The sequence below is a fragment of the Siphateles boraxobius genome, unplaced genomic scaffold, assembly GCF_051911475.1.
Source record: "Siphateles boraxobius isolate OS27281-9 unplaced genomic scaffold, OSU_SipBor_1 130, whole genome shotgun sequence".
Lineage (NCBI taxonomy): Eukaryota > Metazoa > Chordata > Actinopteri > Cypriniformes > Leuciscidae > Siphateles > Siphateles boraxobius.
Window position 1 is genome coordinate 16,515,215 of NW_027508734.1, and position 24,641 is coordinate 16,539,855.

Here is a 24,641-nt window from a genome sequence, read left to right on the forward strand (position 1 = left end):
CGCGGGTTTTATATTTATTGTGGGTCAGGTCGGCGGGAGATAGAGCTCTGCTCATCGGAGTTTAGCCAATTTACTGTTTTTTGTATCTGTTCTGTTGGAGAGTGTCAACTTAAAATTGTTAAAATGGAGGATTTTGGCGTCTATGCAATATTTGGAGTAGATGAGCCACCACAGAAGATTTTAAGGTAAAGTTCACTGAGATAAACAAACATGGGAAATGCATTGGACTCTCTATTTTTATTATTTTAATGCAACTCAAGCTGCACATGCTTCCAGTGATTAAAATGGTTTTAATGCATGAAATGTATTCAGATAGCTTCATTTTATTATTATAATTAAGCAATGATTTGAATCATGCAAGCGTCGAAAGTGCAATGCATAACTTACTTTCTGTCTCCCGCCTCGTGAAATTCTTGCGGGAAACAGAAAAAACTACGAAGACGGACAAAATATCAACTGTATTGTAGCTACCTGTCCCAGTTATACATGATTTAATATCCACAGCAGACGTGATGGGTGGCAGAGCTCAGTTGAGATCCAGCCTAGTGTTCAGCTGCTGGTTCTCTTCTCCAGAGGAGACTGGGGAAAGCGAGACTCAATCTCTGTGGAACTTGCTGATGAGAGGGACATACCCATTAATATGGGAAAACTAACACCATTCAATAAGTAAGTTTACTGTTTGTGTCAAATCAATATAGAATATTTTAGTTGGAACCTTTAATCTAAACCTTCACTCTCCTCAGATGTCTGTCATGGGAAGCTGGTGAAGATGGAGTCTGGTCCAGTGGAGCAACCTTAACTGTCAAACTCATTGGGGTAAGTAAGAGACTCTACAAAGATTTAAGCACAGACTGCATGAAAATAAAATAAAAATCTTATTGATCTTACTATGAACAATATTATATTATAATATAACAACACATGCCAGATTTTTCCAATCATTTAATCCCCATATATACTGATTGGCATCCTCACTCTGTCTCCTCTCCACCAATAAGCTGGTGTGTGATGGCCGTTCTGGCTGCCGTTATGGTATGGCTGCCTTCGCATCATCCAGGTGGTGGTTGAGGAGATTCCCCCCTTCTATGCAAAGTGCTTTAAGTGCCGAGAAAAGCTCTATATAAATGTAACTTGTTATTATTATTTAGTTTGATTAAACTCATTACATTCAAGCTCACATTTAAATCTACCTCCGTCCAATGAACAAGAGATGTATTGAAACAAGTGATGCTTTTCATTGATACGTTTCACTTGGATGTACATCAAAATACAGAAGAAAAGACTTTAAGGGAAAATCTCCAGAATAAATTAATTTAAAATGTTTTTAACTGAACTGAAGATGCTATAATCTTTGCTTAAAGGGATAGTTCACCTAAAAATGAAAATTCCGTCATCATTTACTCAGCCTTAAGTTGTTCCAAACCTGTACTAATTTCTTTCTTGTGCTGAACACAAAAGAAGATATTTTGAAGAATGTTGGTACCCAAATAGTTTCTTGTCCCAGTTGACTTCCATAGTATTTTTTCTATACTATGGAAGTCAATGGAGACCAGCAATTGTGTGTTTAACAGAAGAAAGTACTTAATGCACGTTTGGAACAACTTAAGGGTGAGTAAATGATTACAGAATTTTCAATTATAGGTGAATTATTCCTTTAAGCTTTCAGCAAAGATTGTAGTATCTTCGGTTCTGTTTAAAAAATTTTTGCATGACCCCTTTAATCAAAATATACATAATATTTAAGAAGTAAAATTCAACAATTTTGTGTGAAGTCTGTAAACCTGTGCATATCTGATTGCGACAACGAACTTACCCATAATCCTGTTTTCCAAAGGGTACTAGTGATTTCTTGGATCCAGTGTTGACTGTTTCACAGATGGAATGCACTCCAGAGGTAAGTTTAGCCTGTTATACCGATTTTAACTTGCTTTTGATAGATCCACTCTGTGCTTGCTGGTACTTACCTGCAGTGTTTTCTCTCAATGCATTGTTTTTAGTGCAACTCTACAGCACCTGTATTAAGGGAGTGTCCAGGCAAGAGGAAGTGGTCTCAGGGAGAGGAGGAAGAAGAAATCAATGAAGGGAGAGGAAAGGAGAACATCTGCCCTAACGCCTCAGAAAAGGCAACGCCTCACAGACGGGGCAAGAACAATCCTCGTGGAGGTCAAACACGTCTGTTCTCTCAAAAGGAGGAACAGACTGCAACTTCCAGTTCTCAAAGCCACAAGGCTAAAGGCAAGCAGGCCAAAACCCCCTCAAAGACTGGTGAGTGAATTTTTTCATTGCTTGCATGTGGGGTGTATTAATAATGTCTTATGATAGTTATTTTATGTTTGGCAATACTTCTTTTCCAGCTCCATTGGACAATCCGTCAGGTCGCTGGGGTCAGACTCTCTGTCCCATTGATCCTCAGACAGCCATTTTGATTGGAGGACAAGGATCCAGAATGCAGTTCTGCAAAGACCCCATCTGGAAACTGTGCCCAGGTAAAAAATTCTGTCTCACCATGTCAATAGATTGTAATTTTGTTATTATATTATTAGATCTGCTATCACTTGGAAGATATAACTCCGCTCTTAAAGTCGTCATGAAATGTTCTTTTCTTCCCTATTGTGATGCATATCCGAGTGAAACGATGTCTCGAACAAGAAAAAAATTTAGGTTGGGACTTGATTTGTCCATTGGGAATTGAATGGATCCTTGTGGTTTGCTATTGCTATGATCTCATGTGAGTGACAAGTTATCGGTAAAAACATAATCAGATTAGAAAAGAGATGCTGCTGAAAGAGGGAGAAAAAGTTATTTTGATTAAAGATAATGAGGGCACTTGAATAAAAAAAATGTCACAGATAATAATTTTCATACAGTATGTATAATAAATACTGCAACATTGTTCATTTTGATTTCATGGAGACTTTTTCTTTTTTTAGAGGATCTTTCTTGGGTACCTGCTGAAACCCTGGCAGAAGGACCGACCCCTGAGGCCCGAATTGGTCACACAGCAACCTATGATCCGGAGTCTAAGCGTATCTTTGTGTTTGGTGGCTCAAAGCATAAGAAATGGTTTAATGATGTTCACATCTTAGACACACAAAGCTGGCGTTGGACTTTGGTAGAGGTTAGTCTGCAATTTATTCAACAAACCCCTGTCAATTATCTTTAAAAGTCTCACAGAACTGTATGGTATTACTGCAACACATGACTAGGCACATACGATTTGTTTTTGTTATAGATGTCATCTTTTTCTTGTCCATAGTAAATGCAAATCTCATTTCATTAGCCAGTGGGTTCTGAATATACTTAAAGGCTCTTTTGGATTTCGTTGACCTCTTTAGGCGCAGGGAAAAGTGCCTCCTCTGGCTTACCACAGCTGCAGTATGTTCCGGGGAGAGCTCTTTGTGTTTGGAGGAGTGTTTCCTCGGCCACATCCAGAACCAGACGGCTGCAGTGACTCCATCTACATCTTTAACCCTGATATGGCCATCTGGTATCAACCCATTGTCAATGGAGAGAAGCCTGCTCCACGCTCTGGGTAGGGCTGTTCATGTCTGTTTAAAAAAAATCAAAGTAGTCTTTTAAAGTTACATTAGCAACATTTTGAGATTTGTAATACTTCATTAATTGCATGAATGATAGTGATATTTAAAATAAAATTCAGCTGTACATGTGGCATATGAGTATTTTCTTTCTGACTTGAACAGATTTTGATTAATTTGTGCAGGCACTCAGCATGTGTGATGCAGGGCAGGATCTTTGTGTTTGGCGGATGGGACACCCCTGTCTGCTTCAATGACATGTTCATGCTAGATCTTGGTAAACATGGCAAGAATTGTTACTCTTTTCAAGACTTATTTGATTTTAATTTGGTTTCTCACTGTGATGTCTTATTGGGGAAAAATAAGGAATAACTAAATGTGTAAAGTCACTGGAATGCAGTAGTCTATATATTTTCTGACATTGACTGAATTGTTTTAGCATCTATGGGAAAAACCTGAATCTGTCATTTTGAGGGTGATCTATTGTAAGCGTATTAATTAGCATATTAATTAGCGATTACATAATCAGGTGAGTTTGAAGTTTCTTCGGACGGCCGAATAGTTTTGATCATGTTGATAAAAGAGGGACTGATGCGGATGCAAGCTCAGGCAGATAGAGAAAGTCATACTACTAAATTGAGTTTAGTAGTTCAGTTCATTTTTTTTTAACGTGTTTATCGTAATTGTACTGCAATTGTCACTGCAGAAAAACAAACATTCATCTGCTCTATGTGGTGTTGAAGATGAAAATTGATGTACAGTCTCTGTTCCTCTGTTCTCTTTAAATAATTAAATGTCTCTTATTATCATTAAAATGATGGATAATAATAGATTATGACGGAATTTTTAGACCCTGTCTGTCAAAATGACGGAGAATGAGAAAGTTTAATGCAACCGCTGCTGGAAGGAGATGTTTTGACACTTATAGAAGTAATTTCAGTACTGTTAAATTACTAAAAAAAACTCTACTAGACATGTTTTACATGGTAGATATATCCATTGTTCTGCACAGTTTCTATATAATACTGTTATACTTCCATTATTCAGATCCGTGTAGATTTTCTGCATATTTAATACTTGGTATAATACTGTTTAACACGTTAATTACTGAAGCGCTCTTGAAAAAGTGTAGTAGTCAGCTTAAAATAGCACATTGTCACATCCTATTTCAGGCTTGATGGAGTTTTCTGCTGTGAAGACAAGTGGGACTGCCCCCTCTCCTAGAAGGTATTTAAAACATAATTTATTCTTAGAGTAAATTGTACTACAAAACATTTATTTTGTTCCTTGAAAACATGCTCTCAACAGCAAACAAAATGTATAACAGAATTTCAGTTGTCTTATTATAATGGTTACATGATTGAGCATCTTGATCAACCTTTATGTAATTTATACCTGTTCCATACTGTATCACAGCTGGCATGGCTGTGCGGTTCTTTCAGACTGCAACTTCCTGATCCATGGCGGCTACAATGGGAACAATGCACTGAGCGACGCATTCATCTTCAACACAGGTGACACTAAGTTTTTTTGCCCCAATTCCACTTCCAGGACTCTGGTATACAGTATATACACTAATACTGTTTATAAATTTGGGGTCGGTAATATAAGTATTTTTTGCTCAAAGCTGTATTTATTTGATAAAAAATACAGTAAAAAACAATAATACTATGAAATTGTATTACAATTTTAAGTAACTGTTTTTGTTTATTTATATACAAGGCATTGACATCTTGTTTGACAAGTTGAAAAATAAAGTGACAAATTTATTAGTATGGTGTAGGACCTCCTTTTGCTGCCAGTACAGCATAATTTCTTCTTGGGAATGGCAGATCCAAGTCCTTCACAGTGGCTAGAGGGATTTTGAGCCATTCCTCTTCCAGAACAGTGGCCAGTTCACTATGTGATGCTGGTGGAGGAAAATGTTTTCTGACTTGCTCCTCCAAAATACCCCAAAGTGGCTCAATTTTTTTTATTTCTGGTGACTGTGCAAACCGTGGGAGATGTTCAATTTCACTTTCTTGTTCATCGAACCATTCTGTCACAAGTCTTGCTGTGTGTATTGGTGCATGCTGATACATGACACCCCAGGGTCCTCCTGAATGTTTCGGTAGTCCTTGGCAGTGAAGTACCCATCAAGCACAGTAGGGAATACCATGATATCGCAGCCCAAACCATCACTGATCCACCCCATGTTAAAACTCTTTGGGGTTTCTCTACACTGTAACTTGGGTGTGTGTAACACTGTGAAGTGGACTCATCAGATAACTATTGGCACCATTGAAACTGTCTTTGGCATTAGCACAAGTGACCAAAGGTTTAGCTATAGCAGCCCGACCATGAATATTGACTCTTTGGAGATCCCAATGAACAGTTATGTTGGAAACAGGAGAGTCAAGGTGGGCATTACATTCTGCAGTGAGTTGGGCAGCTGTGGTTTTGTTTTTTTGGATACCATCTGGGTAAGTGCCTGGACATCCCTTTCAGACAGCTTCCCCTTGCGTCAACAGTTAAAGGGATAGTTCACCCAAAAATGAAAATTCTGTCAGTATATACTCATCCTCATGTTGTTCCAACCCCATAAGACCTTCGTTCATCTTCGGAACAAAAATGAAGATATTTTGGATTAAATCTGAGAGCTGGATCACTCCTCCATAGGCTTCTTAAGGGATTGACACTTGTTCCTCAAAGTCATTAAAGACATTGTTAAAATAGTCCAAGTGACTACAGTGGCTCAATCCTAAGTTTATCAAATGACGAGAATACTTTGTGTGCAAAAAACAAACAAAAATAACAACTTTATTTCAACTATTCATTTCTTTCTCTGTGGGCCTCGAGTCAGTTCACTAGTGTTATAGCGTAAGCTTCTGTTGTTGTACGTCACACGCATCACAAACATGACCAGCGTCGGCCAATAGTGAGCCCACGTGTGACGTAGCTCTACGCAATCATACTACGTTAACTGACTAGAAGCCCACAGAGAAGGAAATAAATAGTTGAAATAAAGTCGTTATTTTTGTTTGTTTTTGCGCACAAAAAGTATTCTTGTCGCTTGATAAACTTAAGATTGAGCCACTGTAGTCACTTGGACTATTTTAACGATGTCTTTAATAACTTTTCGGGGCTGGCAAGTGTCAATCCCTTAGAAGCCTATGGAAGAGTGATCAAGCTCTCAGATTTAATCAAAAATATCTTAATTCGTGTTCCAAAGATGAACGAAGGTCTTACGGGGTTGGAACAACATGAGTGTGAGTAAATACTGACAGAATTTTCATTTTTGGGTGAACTATCCCATTAAGCTCCTTGCACACTGAGTCCGAAATTTTCGTATGCGTTTTTCCATATTCGTCATTTGGTGGCTCTCATTTGTCAAAACACCTCTCAAAATGCTTGATACAGATGCAAAAAACGAAAAGAAAAAAAATTTGTCCGAAACTTTCATCCGCCATAAAAACATTCGGACTCCGTCTGCAAGGACCTTTACTCTTGTTGGATGTGGTTTGTCATACGTGGTGGTATGCCGTCATTTCCTCATGGATACAATAGCTCTCAATACACCACAAAGACTTGCTGTCCTAGTCACAGATGTGTCAGCGAGAAGCGAGACCTCTTGAACTCTGAAATGTCTCCCATTACTGTATGTTTTGTGGTTTAGCAATATTTTATGTACAGCTGTGGTATTGCTCTGTTAATTCAACCTTCACACTCTGCTCGTACTGATGGAATGTAAAATCAGAGAAAATTGGCCTCCAGTCCACGCATATATATAGGCAGGAAACCTCCAGCACTGTATTGGTCAGCGTTTCAGTTTCATTGTCCATGCCTGTAATACTGAAGCTACATTTTCAGCATCATTACTCCAGTCTGTAGTGTCGCATGATCTTTCAGAAATCATTCTAATATGGTGATTTGATGCTCAAGAAACATTCATTCATTATTATTTTCAATGTTGAAAACTTTTGTGCTGCTATATTTTTCAGGACTGATGAATAGAAAGTTCAAAAGAACAGCTTTATTTGCAATAAAAATCCTTTATAACATTATAAGTTTGTAAATCGCTGAATAAGTTATAACTTTCTTTAAAAATCTTATTGACCCCAAACTTTGGATTTGTAGTGCATGTTGTCACATCCCATAAATGCTTTTTGATTGATTTAAAGGTTGTATTGAACCTGGAATATTCCTTTCAAAGCAACTAGCTTTTACTATTATTTGTAATGTTTTTTTTTTTTTTACTCCAGACACTAGTTGCTGGTCATCTCTGTTTCTGCCCCACCTCAATTCTGTTCCCCGAGCTGGACATTCCATCATTACCATGCCCACCACATGCAGAAAGGTAAAAAAAACAAAAACATTATGGACACCTTTTATAAAGTGGTTTCGGTTCATTATGATGGCTATTGATTTTCACTGCTTAGACCTTTAATAGTAGTGTCTTTGCTTGAAAGGGATCTATAGATGAAGAGGAGGAACTTCCAGAATCAGCTGCACAAACGCTGTTGGTTTTTGGTGGAGGTGACAACGAAGGAAGCTTCTTCTCCGACCTTTTCACTATGCCAGTAGAAGAGCTAAGAAGAGACTAAACACTTGGATCACAATTCAGTTTTACAAGCTTTTTTTATGCTGTTTCAGATTTTGTTCGTTGTGGTTTGATTGTGGCTTATTTAAGAGGTGTATTACACTTTCACTCAGGTATTTGCATTATATCATCCTTTTTTTAACAAGTTTATGCTCAGCCCTTGGGAATTAGTCTATAATGTTATGATTTGTGATACAAGCCCATTATTATTATTATAGATCAGTAAGAGTGGGCTGTTTTCTTCAGAATACTTCAAACATCATTAGGTAGAGATTTGTTTTCTTGTTTATTCCATGAAAGGATTCAGGTTTGATCAATGAAAAGCTTTTTTGGTGTCCGTTTTGTATATACATGCTTTTAGATTAAGCTTCTTTTTTAAAGTCTTAGTAAAATTATGATTTCGCTGTAAATACTGTCGCAGCAAACCTGTTCAAAATTAAACGTTCTTTAAAAATTCAAATGCCTATTTTCTTTAGTTATTCTAACACTTTGATTCAATCACACAGCAGGTCAGTCACACAGATACTGTTAGCTGTGTCCATGCATCTGCTAAATTTCAAAATCTCCACGGAAACAACGACCGCATGATGTCACCCTACGTCTACAGTCGCCGTTACGCCGTATGCGAGCACCGACTGACGCCAAGAGTAACCGTGCACGGATCCGCCGCCGCCCCTCCCCGTTCAGCCCCCCCAATCCGGAGATCGGCCATGTTGCCTCTCGCGCTTGTTCCGGTATCAGGCACGAGCGTTTGAGCAGCTCGGCCGCAGTACGACACCGATCCGCCTCCAGTGAAGCCCATTTCTCCACAGCCCCAAAGCCAAGCATGGATTTTACTACCTGACTGGATGTTTCTCTCTGGATACGAGCCCTCAGACGACTCCTTTCATTCAAGAGCCTTTGGTCACCTGGATCCCGTGAGTGGCAGAAGACGGTTTCGTGGATCATGAGGGTTTTTCTGGATTTTTGAAATCAATCTTACGTCTGCTAGCTAGTCCTTCATTCTCAGCACTCGCATTTGATTTCCTTTATATCCGTGTTCAGTCCAGCCACGTTTGTTTCGATCTCAAACTGACGGTTGAGGTATTTTTTTTTTCACCTTTTGTTGACACTAATTGTTTTGAAGGTCGGTAAAATTGTGATTTTTGGTTGGCCTAACACTTCATATCGCTCGCAGAGAGATACTTTTCCTTTCATGTCTTTATTCTCTGTCATTTTTAAGACCTGTGAGGATATGAATTGTTTTTAAACTAGCTCATTTCGTTCGGAAACAAATATAAGTGTAAGTCAGCTCCATGTTAGTCTCTCCAAGAAGACAGTCATAAATCCTCATCAAGGACCTGCTGTTTATTTTCAACTGGAGACTTTAATACAAGTTTTTTCTCCACATATGGACTGATGTTGGGCTTCAACTTGTTGATCTCTGTCTGCGTGGCTAGTTCAAGCTAGCTAGCAACACTGATTAACGTTACTACTGTCAGAACAGACGGATAGCCTGTAAAGGCAAGCTTATAAATGCTTGTCAACCACTAAAAACGATTTATTTTCCATTTATTTTTTTCCCTCGTGGCCCTGTTTTTGAGAATACCTGGGCGAAAATGACAACCCGAGGAGGAGTTGGTGTTATAGAAAATTCATCCAGCCAGGTGAGACATATCTTGACTGACTGCACATAAACTAATATGTATTGTGTTACGGTGTTTATTGTTTGGAATTACGTCATTCTTTCTATTAAATTGTATTTTCTTCAAGCTTGTCGAGCTGAAATGCAGGTGAAAGTTTGTTCAGGAAGAGTTTCCCTGACTCAACATGACTTCCCTTATCTGTTCATTGACTGGCTTTTCAATGTAACTTTCATGTTCCTCGCTGTAGATGTTGTAAATCTGGTTTCTTACTAGTGTTTTTAAAGTCATTTTGTTCAATGGATAAACTGATTATTATTACGCCAAACTGATGGGATTTTCAGAGTACTCTGCTATATCAGTACAATTTAGTCTGTAAATACAATGAAGTTATATTAGTTTTTAGACCTGTCTATACTGGTGATTTTCAACCAGGGGACTGGGGCCCTCAGGAAATTTCCAAGAGGGCCTCAAGAATCAAGATAATTTAAAATAAGCTAAAACTACTAAAAACATTTCTTATTTATTTTCAGTCACACCCAAGCTTCTGAAATTCAACTGTTTTATTATTTTAATTTGAATTATATCTACAGATACTCCTAATTTCTGTAAATAATAAAGCAGGGCAGGGATCTCAAATGTTGTAGACAGTCAAAAAGGTTTAGAACCACTGGTCTAATGAGAAAATCAGTAAACAGGTAGTGCGTTTCACTTGGGAACCAGGAAGACACTGGCAATAAGAATATCCAGCCTTGCCCCTCTCAATGTGATAAGGCACAGATTGCGGTGCGAGTGCCAGAAAATGGAAAATTGAGCCATTCAGAGTGAGGAGGATGAGGACAGATTCGGTGCTCATTAATAACTCATGCCAGTGTGACTAATGCTGAATGAGCTACATACAATACAGGCAGCGCTAACGTGTGTGTTTTCCGCTAAGTGGCTTAATGAAAAACGAAGGACTTTATATCCTTGTCCAGCTCTCTGGATGCCCTCTCTGAGATCTCTAACCTCTTCTTCAGAGTATGTCTGTTTTAGCAGAGGAAGAGTGTGAGGAATGAATCACTGGTGGTAATCATACTAGTCAGGTTGTGGGTGAGTTTCAGCCTGCTATGTAGGAGGAGAGGTATGAAAATGTGTTATTTTGCATCATCTGGTTTGTTCAGGCACAGGGAAGGATGCTTTGCATAAAAAAAAAAATCAAACTTGGAACAGTGTGTTTGTTTATGACTTGGACTAAGCTTAGCATCTTTGGGAATTTTATCTGTCATTCATTGTGCTGTTTCTCTATTGACTATTTAATTGCAGTGTTTATTTTAATACACATGGGTTACACAAACATGGCCTTTTTGTTCAATAGGGGTTTCACAGACCTTGGTGTTCAGCCTGAATTGAGGACCATTTGGCCTGCGACTCTGTTCTCCAGCATTGTGGCATCCATGTCTGAAAAGCACACCACCCCAATAAGTGTTAACACAGGGTTTCCTTGTCCTCAGTAACTCAGTATGTCACCTTGCTGATACTGTGACCTGACACCACAAGCTTGTGTTACAGTTCCCTGAAATCGCAGACCCCACAAACACAGATTTAGATTGAGAGAAAGGGCCCTCACCTGTTTCTCATCTTCAAACCTCTGCGTTCTGATGTTTTGGCTAAATCATGCGGTTTAGGAACTCGGTGTCCATTGACTCAACATTCAATCAAATATGGCCTTAATTGCTTTATTAATACACAGTTTTATTAATGAGTGCATGTTATTTCAAAGGCAAAATGTTTGTTAAAATTTTCAGCTGACGTCACCTGGGCTGTGGGTTGGGCAGATAATGTTAATGTTGCTTTGTTTTAGGCATTTGCTACAAATTTAAATTTAAACAAAGTAAACTGACAACATGGAATTGGATACTAGTTGGCAACAGATAATAATTGCACATTTTTGACTGCAAGATTTAAGAAATACATCAAGATGTTCTTGAGGGTGAACTGGACCTTCGTTTTCCATATCCCATTCGAAAGGCCTAATTAAAAGAGGGTGACTGGCATTGTTTCAGGAGTCGTCCACAATCTATTGCAAATTCTTGTTTGGTCTGATTTAATTCTGGTATAGAACACCAATATGCTGTGGCAGTGGCACTTGGAAATATACCACATTGCTAATGATGTTTTATGTTGATTTTGAAGTGTTTTGGTAGCATTTGGCCGTTATAACCATCAGTGTATTGAAAAGTATGGGGTGTCACTGAGAGGTTTTATGACTGAGCTTTTCTGAATAATCTATATTGTCTCTGTCGAAAATCACTATTTTTGGGATAGTTTACCTAAAAAGGAAAATCTGTGATCATTTACTCTCTCTCAAATGTCTGTTTTATGTTCATACAGTGAAAGTCAGTTATTTGGGACACCACGGAATTTCATTGAATGAACAAAAACAATTCTTCAAAATACCTCCTTTTATGTTAATCGTTGGAACTCTGTGAAGAGTAAATGATAACCGAATTTTTATGTTTCGGTGAACCATCCCTTTAAATACAAAATGAACATCTTTTCTCCTGTTGTAATTCTATCTTACTGTCATTATTTATCCTCATCGCTGTATCTTTAGTGGCTCGTCTGTCCACCTGCTTGGTTTTACAGATCATGTCTTGGTGAAGTCCTCAAAATGTGTCTCAGTGGTGTGGTGTTTGGACATCCTCCATACTACCACAGATCTCTGTTGGGTCCGCCGACCCTGATCAGTCTCAAAGACTCAGTTTTCCACTGCAGTGATTTACTCCATTAGCACGTCTTGCTCCACTAAGCATGTCATTTCATTGGAATAAAGTTTTTTTTTTTTTTTTTAAATGGCAGCAGTTTGTTATGAATGTGAAAGTAGTAATCCTGATATTATCCGGTCAGTCAAAGCTGATCTGCAAGGACTAGATGGCATTGCAGGTATGTAATCTTTTGAGATGCTTAGATATAAACAATCCATCATCATGTCATCTATTAGGATGGTTGGCAAGTGACTGATTATAGTAATTCCTGGATTTATAACTCATTGAGATGCACAAATGCCTCTTTAAAATACATAATCTTGTAATTTAAGCAGCTCTGTTGTATTAGCTACTGTTTCATTTAGAGTAGAATATAACTAAACGTTTCAATTCTGAAAGATTGAATTGATCATCATGTAAAAAATAATTCTATTAAAAAAATTTTTTCCCACACTTGATTTAACTTCAGTAATATCCACGTTTTATATATACACAAACAAAGGCCAGTATTGACATAGAGAACAAAAGGAAAATACAGGTGAAAGAGCAGGTTATAAAGTATGGGTGCCATCATTGTATATTGTTTTGGGTTTTTTTGTCTCTGTGAATTCAAATTGTTGGTTCTGTTAGAAATAAAATATGTAAGTTAAGTAAAATATGTGAGTCTTGCTGCATCTTTTCAGATACGTCATAATTAATTTTGTATTAGTGATATGAGCAAATGAATTGGGCTAGAATCAGCTTATAGCTTTTGTAGATAATGCTTTGGACAAAATACTTTATGAATGTTAGAACTACAGTTTGCAGTTTTACCACTGTTACCAACCAATGAAGCTTGCAATTTTTATCAATGTCCTCTTCAATGTCCTGTGTCTCTTTTGTTAAAGCTATACCTTATCACAGGAAGTATAAGGAGGGAGATGGACCAATCATAGAAAAATGAATGAGAGAAATCACAATACTCACTGTGGCTTTCTTGGCTTTCAGGTAAAAGAGCCAATCACATTTTTTTATAAAGGCATTGTCTATTTGTTTACTCTTGAACGCACTTGCACATTTGTTTTTCCAGATTTGTATGATACCTTTATTGTCGGATTTGGTTGCTGTTTGGAAATAATGTTACTGAAACATATTCTTGACAAATAGTTTGAGATTTTAGTCTTTTCCTATACATATAACTACTTAGAAGCTGTAGCCTACATGTAAAAAAGCTGCCATGGGCTATAACTATAATTGTCACAGAGTGAACTGAAATGTGGGTTTTTTCCTATATTGAAAATATTTTGGCTGCTGCCAAAATTAATCTTTGTCCTGCCAGAGACTTATTTGATTGTTAATGTGACACTACCTGCTGTTCTGCAGTACAAGAACCGCTGCAAGCTGGTGAGTCGGCTGAGTTTTTGTTCGGCGCGAGTTCTGTATGCGTGTGAAAGTATGAACACGATGACAATAAGAGATTCATTGCACAGCATAGACCGCTTAATTAGGAGTTAACAGGAGTACCTCACATTGTAATTGACAGGTTCAGTGATTATGATGGCAGCGATCTTTTCTCGTTTTCTTTTTTCGTGCTGCTAACTACACATTGCAAAGTTTCTGGATTGACAACCATATTTAAATGCACGATTGAATCTGATTGACAGTGATAACCATAGCAATGGATGGAACAAATGAATCTGATACTGGATTTCAAATGATCTGTGCATTAAGCCTTGGAGTGTAAATGCAAAGTAACACACCTGCCACTTTTTCTATGTAATGTGTTACTTTTGTTGTTAATTTCATTACCAACTTTTCAAATCAGTCTCTCAGTGACTTTCTACATAAATTGTAAGCACTTTGTTTTATGATCTCCCCTTACAGTTATTGTTTTTGTTTCATGAACAAATAGCATGAGTTAATATTACACACTGTGTCAGCATTTATTTTTGATTTATTGTCAATTCTGGGCTCGCAGATCACCTGGATAGTGTACTTTGTACTGCGTGTGTGGATGACCGTGTTTGTCCACCACAATCGAAGATCATTATTCACCGAGGACAAACCCTGGTTCAGTATGATTCACTTCCTAACTGGATTAGTTTCAAATCAAAAGTGAACAACACTGTGGTTCACATTTATCAAACCTGCCTTTAATGCAGTCTTACAACCCTAATGAACAAGTCACAAAAAGCTTGAATGTGAAAGTGCCCAAAGACATAAAATCACGGCCTTTGTTGCAGGCTTCGTTCCAATGTAACCTTTGGTTGTAATGAGTTAGTGTACAAAAGGTAAATTCAAATCACATACATAATAATCAGTCAAGTGCTAGTTATTTGTAAATTGACTTTTTAATCATTGTTGGTAACAGTAGGGTTGACCTCTGCTCTGGTAAATGTATTGATCAAGTGGATACTATATTTAGACAACCAACTTGTGGAACTTTTTAGAATTGCTCTAATATCAGTTGATATTTCTTGTGTTGTTCTGCTCAATGCAGACGTTTTGACAGGGTTTGAGATCTTAATTTGCTAGATAGATTTATATTGTACACTGTAGTCTAACTGATTTAAAAGTTCATCAGCACTCGGATTCACTGAAAATGGTAATTTTTTCTCTCATATTCACATGAATGAGTGTTCTATTAATTTGGTAGCTATGCAAAATATAGGATGGAAAAAGGCAGTAGAAAGAGTGTGGAAAGGAAATATTCAAAGCTGGCAGTCACCTCATACTCTGAGTTGAGATTAACTTTGCCATTGACATTTCTGTGAAACTACCACACCCAACAAATGAAAGTATCGTAAAAAAAAAAAAAAAAAAAACAAGAGACCAGATTTACCTTTGGAAAGGGGAGGAATTTGAATACTGTCAGAAAGCACAGAGTTTGGATGGCTGAAGTGTTAGCTTAATATGAGACTGAACACAGCGGACTATAAACCCTCTTTAGCTCCCTGACCTTCAGCAACTTGAACAGGGATCACATTTACACACGGCTTTGCATTTTTTACGACGCCGTGCATGGAGTCATCGTGTTGAGATCAAGTCCAGAGTCTAAAACGCTCTGTGTGTGTAAACAGGCCTTTCCAGTTGCACTGGGTGTAAAGTTGACTGAAGGGAGTGCCGAGGCCTTCTCTCTGATTTCAGGAGCTTGACGTCATGTAGAGGATAGAGTCAATGCTTGTTTTTTCTGAACTGATTTATTTAGTACCTCAGTGCCTTTTCGAGTTTTTATTAGTGCTTGCATTTCATATGGTGAATTAATGCGTGACTGTTTTGAGACCTTTCTGGGCAGTTTTTATTAGGAGAGGGTACCACTCAATCTGGGGCCGGTTACACAAAGCTATTTCAGACCGGTCTATAGTTTTAGACAAGTCTAAAATTTGCTCATAGACTAGTCTAATGCAAGTTAGACTGTTTCACAAAAATAAAGACTGACTTGATTAAGACCAAAAAAAATTAGACACCTTACCCCCAGGCTAACTTAGGTCTAAGACTCTGTTACCTTGGCAACCAGCAGTAACAAACACTTACATACCAAACAGCCAAAAGAAAAGGGAAAATGGCTCATAATTTGTGGTTTGCTTACGATGTTATGGAGCGAGCTATGAGAAGGGAAAGGGTTTTTAGGATATTTCCTCTTAAATATTTCTTTTTTGGCATCTTGTAGCATGTTTTTGTATATTTTCTGTACGTCTATAACGCTCTGCTCAACGGTCGGATTAACGCTGTTGTGGAGCAGGACGAGGCCGAGGGACGTGAGAGAACGGCGCGAGGCCGGTGGCGTGAGTGATGATGAACGTCACCTGTGAGACGCAACGGGCTCGCATCTCTCACGGAGGAGCGGAAGCATAAAAGGAGGAGCAACGACGCTGAAAATCGAAACCGGTGCGTCTCACCGGCCTCGCGCCGCTCTCTCACGTCCCTCCTGCTCGCCACAGCTGTTAACTGTCATAGCAATCTTTTTCCAAATTAAACATTTCTTCTTGTTACTACATTCTCCGCTAAATTTCCTAAGTAAAATGTCCTTGTAACTGTTATACTCCTCCAACAGACACATTTTCCGCTGGGGTAAACTGCACCGAGCGGTTCAATGCGCTTACTCGATCCGCCATGTTTTTTGTTTTGAAAAGTCTAATTTTACCCAGAATGCATTGCAGTGTAGCCCTACTTAAGATAGCCAGAGTCTTAAGTGCTTTGTGCAACGGTCTGATTAAGATGTCTATCTGAAGTCTGACTATCTACTATATCTAAGCCATAGTCAAAGTCTATCTTTGTGAAACCGGCCCCAGATTCTAAAACAATTCTTGATTGTAAGACAAATATAAAATATATTTGACTTGTGTAATTATAAGCACTTTTCCCTCTCTTTCTTTCTCTGTAGATGTTTTTTTAAAGGTAAACAATCACTAGAGGTGTATTTGTTTGTTATCTACGCTCCATGCGGGCAGAAGGGCGTACACCACACCCTGCAGTGCTCCGGAAAGAGCCAGGCCAACCGGAGAAGCTCTATATCCCAGAGGAATTGCTGCTCAATGAGGGAGAGCGTATAAATATCAGGATTATTTATTCACTGTTGACAGTTTTCTGACATAGGACAAGCTGGAGAAGCGAGGGGAGAGGTGTGATGAAGAAGAGTGAGAGAGAGAGACACTCCATCTGCTCTCTGTTTGTGCTCTTGGTTGCCTCCTGATTCTAGTTTTAAATAGAGGCAGTGTGGGATTTACAGCCCCATGCATCACCTGCAGGCCCTGACTGCCATTCATCCATCAATCAGTTCATCTTTCCTTCTCTGCCTTAGTATGATTGTTCTGACCGGTTTGATGTGATGTGAGACATGCGAACAGGGAATGATCCCACCCAAATAGAAATTTCTGCATTTGTCTGTCTATCCATCCAACTATTCATCCATCTTCAACTTCCTTCCTTCCTTCCTTCCTTCCTTCCTTCCTTCCTTCCTTCCTTCCTTCCTTCCTTCCTTCCTTCCTTCCTTCCTTCCTTCCTTCCTTCCTTCCTTCCTTCCTTCCTTCCTTCCTTCCTTCCTTCCTTCCTTCCTTCCTTCCTTCCTTCCTTCCTTCCTTCCTTCCTTCCTTCCTTCCTTCCTTCCTTCCTTCCTTCCTTCCTTCCTTCCTTCCTTCCTTCCTTCCTTCCTTCCTATTCTTTCGATTTTCCATTGCACTCAGATGTACATCACGATACCGAAGAAAAGATCTGTTGCCATTTCGTTTCATTGCGACTTTAACAGTATGGATCAGTTTAACCTATTAATCACAGAAGCAGTCAGAATGGTTGCTGAATTTGACTTGTTAATTGTCTGGATTTTTATATTACAACGTACAGTTAAAGTTACTCATTCAAAAATAGTATGGTTTTGTTTAATATGTAGTTAGAACCATTATGGGATTGAGGTTCACTAAAACTGAATTTTGTAGAAAGTGTGTGTGTGCGTAACAGAGGAAGAGAGAATGTGTATGTGTAGGTGGTGAAGTATTTATAGTTCTTCATCGTGACTGTCGCTTTCTGGGCGTGTATGACCGCATCTGTGTGTGTTGAAAAATAGTTTCTCTCTTTCTAGACAGAGATGGGCTTCACTCTCTGTGCTTGGAATATTACGCCCAATTTCATTTTAGCCACAGTAAATGGGAAAGAGAGGATGAAGAAAAAGTTAAGGGGGAAATAGAGAGAGAGAGAAATAGAGCTTGTCCTTTAGAAAGGTAAAGAAAAGAGAAGATGGCATGAGGATGAACAACAGATCTCCATGGCAACGCTGCAATCATGACCCAGCAACTGACTGCTTCTTCAAAGACACGCTGGATTGTGTGCATGTGTGTTTTTTTAAACTGAACAGGAGAGAATGCTTTACAGCTACTACAGCATCTGTGTTTATAGGGTTGCTGGTGCCTCTGGTTCACTCACACAAATTTCCTTTTAAAGAGACTGTTGAGGAAAGTTTAGAAGATCAGTGATTAAAACTCATAACCAAGTCCATAAACGTCAGTTCCGGTCTCAGAATTTTTTGCTGTGCACCTATAGGATGCACTTAGAGCAGCTTCTGGGTCTGATCAGCTGTCCTGAGCTCCCCACTGAGCTGAACCAGTGTCAGCTAAACTCGGGATCTCAGAGCTGCCGGAGAAGGTGGTATTTAAGCTTCAACGTTGAAGTGAGCAGGACTCGCAGACAGTAAACCTAAAAAAGATTCGCCACAGACAGCATGTTGTCAGGGAGAACATTATCCTATCCTCACTGCTGTCTGTGTCTGTGCAGGGTGTAATTACAAGGAGAGATAGATGATGATATGGAGCAAGGGAAGGACCCAGAAAAAGGGCAAAAAAAAGTGTGTTTTATTTTACCCTGACTGACCTTCGTCCTAGATGATTCTTTAATAGTAAGGTAGATGCCAAAGGATATAAAAATTAGCCCTTTTGAGACTCCCTGATTCGGTTCTAAATCCTAGTGAACTGTCTGCGGTCTACATAGACAGTTACCTTCTAAAGAGATGGGTTGATTCTTCTGTCAGCAATTTGAATGCGACAAGAAGTTATTTGTTTTTATTGAAGGGTGGTGATTTGAAGGACATAGGAATTTAATTCTCCCTAAAAGGATAGTTCCATTCCATGTTCCACAAAAGAAAGTAAGTCCTACAGGTTTGTACGGGTGAGTAAATGTTGACAGAAATTTCATTTTTGAGTGAACTGTCCCTTCAAGTAAACATCTTAAATGAAATGGAACTTGGAAGTGAATGATTTGAAACACTGTATGTCAGGGCAATCTACTTAATTAAGGGTCACTTATGCGTGCCACACAAGTTCCTCATGTGACACTCACAAAAAGACCTGACTAACAATTACATTTGATTCCTGAAGGGATTGATGTTATCATTTTGCTAAGCTAAAAACACAAACAATTCATACAACATCCAAATGCTAATTAAAATGGTTTATCTTTAAATAGATATAACTATTTTAGTTCATTACCTCTAAGAAATAAAAAAAATCTCTCGACTACATACATTTTTTTGCGACCAGTTCCAGACTTTCTTGAAGAAATTAATACTTTTAATTTGATCAAAAGTGACGGTAAAGACTTTTACATTGTTACAAAACAAATCTATTTCAAATAAATGCTGTTCTTTTTTCAACTTTCTGTTTATTTAAGAATGTTTAAGCACAACAACGGTTTTCAACATTGATAATACAAAAAAAAACATTGAGCATCAAATCAGCATTTTTGAATGATTTCTGAAGGATCATGTGACACTGAAGACTGTAGTAATGATGATGAAAATTCAGATTTTCCATCACAGCAATAATTTATATTTTAAAATAGAATATTAAAATAGACAATTTCACAATATTACTGTTGTTACTGTATTTGTGATCAAATAAATGCAGCCTTGGTTAGAGACTTCTTAATTTTAATGTCTCCAAACTTTTGAATGATAGTGTATGTCTGCCATCTGAGATGAAAGTTGTACCTGCTTTCATTCCATCACAAACATGTCTACATCAACGCAAGTAGCATCATGCTGTATTTATCATTTTAATCTGTACAGATGTTTCTCCATTTTGTACTCAAGCGAAAGCGGACACAGAGCTCATTAAAGAGAAAGTTCAATCATCAAGAGGAACCCAGCCAATTCCATGAGCTCTGTGGTGCGATGTGTGCGTGCAAAACCACAGTTCACTGCCTTTTGGAGTGTATTGTTGGATTGCCTTGTCCACAGATGATACCTGGCTTAAAATTTTACCAAAATCAGATATTAAACATTTGGTACAATCTTTGTGTCGAGACTAGTACAGCATTGATGCTTAATGTCATCTAGGCAGGCAGCTCACTAGGTTTTGGAGTTCTGAGTTTATGCTTTAGCTTAAATTGTGAATAACACTTGCTTGTACACTTTTTTAAATATATATATATATATATATATATATATATATATATATATATATATACGTACAGTATGTTTGCATGTGCAATGAGTCAGGTCTCCTCTGTGAAGTTCTGCTTGATTAGCTAGGAAGGAGTGTGCCATTGTAAAAGTGCATTGTGCTTCATTGCTGTTCATGAGTGATGTATTGATATGAGTTCTGCTTTATGCCTGTACTGTATCAGCACTCCCTTGTCTACGTACACACACAAGCCATACCAAAGTCTAAAATCGAAAATCGAAGTCCCCAGGCATATCTGCACACTTGCCCTCTAATACCTTAAGTCCTTGCCCCTCTGTTCCTGTCAGCACACCGTCAATCTCCTGCTTTCCATGCCCTGACCTTTGGTACTGCTCTTGGCTCAGCTTACCTATGAATACACATACACATTCAGACAGACAGTGTGGCTTTGCTGTATTGTTTTAGCCAGCCTTTCTCATGCCTTTCCCTTGAGCTGCCCCTCTTTCAAAATTGGCATCATGTGAAACGAGTAAAGAAATAAAGAGCATCTTCATTTAAATACATACCTCTGAGTGTGCACCATTTAGTGGGCTGACGTCAAATGGTACATTTATGGCTTTGAACTTTGATCGGTTGGTCTTTGAAGAAGACGGAGCTGTCGTGATGTACAGTGCTCGGATATGTGAACTGTGGTTTTGCACGCACACATCGCATCACAGAGCTCATGGAATTGGCTGGGTTCCTCTTGATGATTGAACTTTCTCTTTAATGAGCTCTGTGTCTGCTTTCGCTTGAGTACAAAATGGAGAAACATCTGTACAGATTAAAATGATAAATGCAGCATGATGCTACTTGCGTTAATGTAGACGTTTGTGACGGAACGAAAGCAGGAAAACATAGGGAAGCACGTAGCATATTTGTGAGTGTTTGTGTTTTTGCAGATGGACCCGTCTGTTTTAATCTAATCTAATCCACTGTAATCTAATCCAATCTAATCTAATCTAATCTGATCTGTATGTTTTTCCAGAGTAGTAATGTGAGAAATTGGGATTTGATCTTTATTTGGACAGGAAAAATGCAGTGAGTGAGGTCTCATGAGATTAGGATTTTTCATTCACTAAAACGCTTCACGATTGATGTGGTTATGCCTCCTCCTCTCTCTTCTCCCATCATATTCTTCCCTCGATTAGTGTTATTAAAGGGATAGTTCACTCAAAAATTCTGTCATAATTTACCTACCATCACGTTGTTCCAGACCTGTTTGACTTTTTTTCTTCTACAGAGCACAGATGATAATTTGAAGATTATTGATAACCAAACAGTTTTGGCTACCATTGACTTCCATAATTTAAACACACACACAAAAAAAAAATCATTCCCAGAAATATCTTCTTTTGTGTTCCGCAGATGGAAGTCATACAAGTTTAGATAAACATGACGATGTGATTACATAATTTTATTTTTTGGGTCAACTATCCATTAAAGATTCATAACTGTTAGAGCACATCCTCCAATTTGCTCAGATCTGCCACTTTTTCTGTCATTTTTAATACTTCAAATGATCAGTATTAATGAAAAAAAATTTACAACTGTGTGTGTGGAGGCTCAGGCTGGGTCTGAGTTTGAGAATAAAAGGACATTGAGAGTGTTCACCAATGCTGAAGAATGTCATACATTAACATTGGTGCATGTAATACATTACATAATATTCATCTCTTTGGAACCAGCGAGTTTGAGTTTGCATGTGTTTCTCTGAGCCTTATGCCTACTCATTTGCTAGCTGAGATACACAAGTACACTGCCATTTAAAACATTACAGAGAAATGTATGCTCACAAAGGCTGCATTTTTTTGATAAAGAATACAGTAAAAACAGTCATATTGTAAAATATTATTAAAATTTAAAATAACTGTTTACTATTTTAATAAATTTTAAAATGAAATGTATTCCTGTGATGGCAAAGCTAAATTTCCATCAGTCTTCAGTGTCGCATGATCTTTCAGAAATCATTCTTATATGCTGATTTGGTGCTCAAGAAACCTTTCTTAATATTATCAATGTTGAAAACAGTTGATAGTGATAGTTTTTTCAAGAATGATGAATAGAAAGTTCAAAAGAACCATGTTTATTTGAAATCTAAATCTTTTGCAACATTATAATTATCTTTTTCTGTCACTTTTTAATCAATTGAATGCACTCTTGCTGAATTAAACTTTTTTTTTTTTTTACTTACTGTTCCGTGACCTCAAACCTTTGAACAGTATTGCACACTTCTGTAGCCATATCTACCATGATTGCAGAAAGCCTTCTTAGAACAGTCAAAACTCATACCGACTGCTGCTTCAAATGTTTGCTGTGGTTCTGTTCATTCTTCACATATCAATCAAACTTTCTGATCTGATTCTGAGCCCTTAATTGTCAGGTATTCTCTTCAGTTAAGAGGATGTGATCGTCACTGTGTGTTTAGCTTTCCAAAAAGATTGAGCAATATTCTGCTCTGCTGCTGTGTGACTTTTGCCAAATTTTTCCTTGTCTGATACAGTTATCAGCATGTGAGTGTGTGAAAGTGAGAGGGGAGAATGTAGTTGAATTTGAGTGTCACCTGAGTTTGACCATCTGAAACATTGTTCTGATCGCTATATCCCATCTCTCTGTCAGACTCACTCTGATGCCAAAGGAGGAGGGCGTTCCAGTGTCCCGCGTGGTCGCAATGTGGTGCCGACGGCGGATGAAAACCCCCATATAGGAAATTACCGACTGCTGAAGACCATCGGCAAGGGCAACTTTGCCAAGGTTAAACTGGCCCGACATGTCCTCACTTCTAAAGAGGTAACTAGGTCTCCTGTGTATAGTGGATCTAGTTAGACGAGTCCATGCTATATGAGCACCCTGTAACACATATTGCAGACAATTTTGATTTGTTCTAGATAATGCACAGTTAAAAACGAATTATTAGTTAGTCATATAGTGGATACTTGTAGTACACTTATTTAATGGGTTGACCGTTTTGATATTTGGACTTACAACTATGCCTTGTGGTATTCATGTTGCGTCCAAAATTGCAACAGTCTGACTGTGATGCATGTCAAGGGCTCTGTTGCATAAACTGATTAGATAAATATTAAAAGTTTGGCATCTAAGATTGGTCATTACTGTTTTAAATCGGTTGCTGAAAAGCTTAGATTGATCTAATTTTGACTTATCCTTTGGCTAACTGCTAGTTGGTCAGACTAGTTCTTAAGACACAGTCTGAACATATTATTATAATAGCTGTGTTCATGCAACTGGCCCCAGAAGTGGAATCTAATTTCAAATCACGTATGATAGTGGTTTGGATTAGATGTGAGAAAATCAAGTTAAATGCAATACAAATAAATAATCAAATATGCTTTTTTCCCTCTTTCTTTCTTTTTTGACACCTTTCATATTTCATCTAAAGCATGCTCTTCTTTAATACTTTTTTAATACAAAATTGTTTGGTAGGGCAACAATTATACCACGACTGTGGGAGTCACATTTATTTAAAAGCTGATAGAAATTGTTACACAATAAATATTTAATAGGTTTATAATTTATTTCAACAACAAAAATAAATGAAGGCATTTTGAAAAGTGTTCAAGCTAGTTTTAATATGATTTTCGTATAACTAAAATAAAAAGTTGAAATCTTTTATTAAAATCAACCCTGGGATGTGCGTGTAGAGCTCAAATTTGAAGAAACATACTAGTATGGAGCAAGCACAGTTAGCTTTCATTAGTTAGCAAAGTCATCTTTCTAGTGTAACTCTGTTGTTGTTTTTTGGTGTTTGAGAGATGTGTTTAAATATGTGCTTGTGTTTCTTTTGTCACAGGTAGCAGTGAAAATCATAGACAAGACCCAGCTCAACTCTTCTAGTCTTCAAAAAGTGAGTCGGCAGATCTCCTCTCTTCATCTGTATATCTGTCTGGAGAGAGGGCATAGAGGGGGTAATTACAGGAAGAGAGGGAAGGATTTCCTCTGACGTGGGAATGATCGGGTTCTGCTTTATCCCCACACACACATACCTACACCGGTCATGTACCATTAACTTTTTGCTGTAACTACAGCAGAATCCTGAAGGACATTAAAAAATGTGTTTATTGCATTGTTCCTCCTGCTAGTGAAATGTTAACAATGTATGTGCTGAAAAAAAGTATTTTAATAAAGTTTTTCCACACTTTATTAAGCAGAACAAACATTTTCAACTTCTAGAAATAACAAAGATTTCTTAAGTACTAAATTAACATATTAGAATGATTACTTAACAATCA

General features: G+C 37.9%; 2 protein-coding genes across 15 annotated transcripts in view; both read left to right on the forward strand.

The window, feature by feature from the left end:
* Nucleotides 1–8,575, forward strand: krcp (kelch repeat-containing protein). 2 transcript variants are annotated; one of them, XM_077228196.1, is made up of 13 exons: nucleotides 1–185; nucleotides 505–666; nucleotides 744–816; nucleotides 1,835–1,894; nucleotides 1,998–2,265; nucleotides 2,355–2,486; nucleotides 2,931–3,118; nucleotides 3,336–3,532; nucleotides 3,722–3,813; nucleotides 4,709–4,763; nucleotides 4,953–5,050; nucleotides 7,778–7,872; nucleotides 7,985–8,575. In XM_077228196.1, the coding sequence occupies exons 1-13, from the start codon at nucleotides 124–126 to the stop codon at nucleotides 8,117–8,119; spliced, it is 1,617 nt and encodes a 538-aa protein (XP_077084311.1). In that variant the 5' UTR covers nucleotides 1–123; the 3' UTR covers nucleotides 8,120–8,575. The 2 variants fall into 2 exon arrangements, with proteins under 2 accessions (XP_077084311.1, XP_077084312.1); XM_077228197.1 differs by having other exon boundaries at nucleotides 508–666.
* A 152-nt stretch (nucleotides 8,576–8,727) lies between these two features.
* mark2b (MAP/microtubule affinity-regulating kinase 2b) overlaps nucleotides 8,728–24,641 on the forward strand; it is a 46,632-nt gene continuing 30,718 nt past the window's right edge. For 4 of the 13 annotated variants that reach the window (XM_077228203.1, XM_077228204.1, XM_077228209.1 and 1 more), the window contains exons 1-3: nucleotides 8,837–9,761; nucleotides 23,011–23,181; nucleotides 24,203–24,256. In XM_077228203.1, coding sequence (XP_077084318.1) covers nucleotides 9,714–9,761; nucleotides 23,011–23,181; nucleotides 24,203–24,256 — 273 coding nt within the window. In that variant the 5' untranslated portion in view covers nucleotides 8,837–9,713. Of the gene's footprint in view, nucleotides 9,762–23,010; nucleotides 23,182–24,202; nucleotides 24,257–24,641 lie in introns of all 13 variants that reach the window. The other 9 variants (XM_077228205.1, XM_077228207.1, XM_077228208.1 and 6 more) reach the window with 6 other exon arrangements.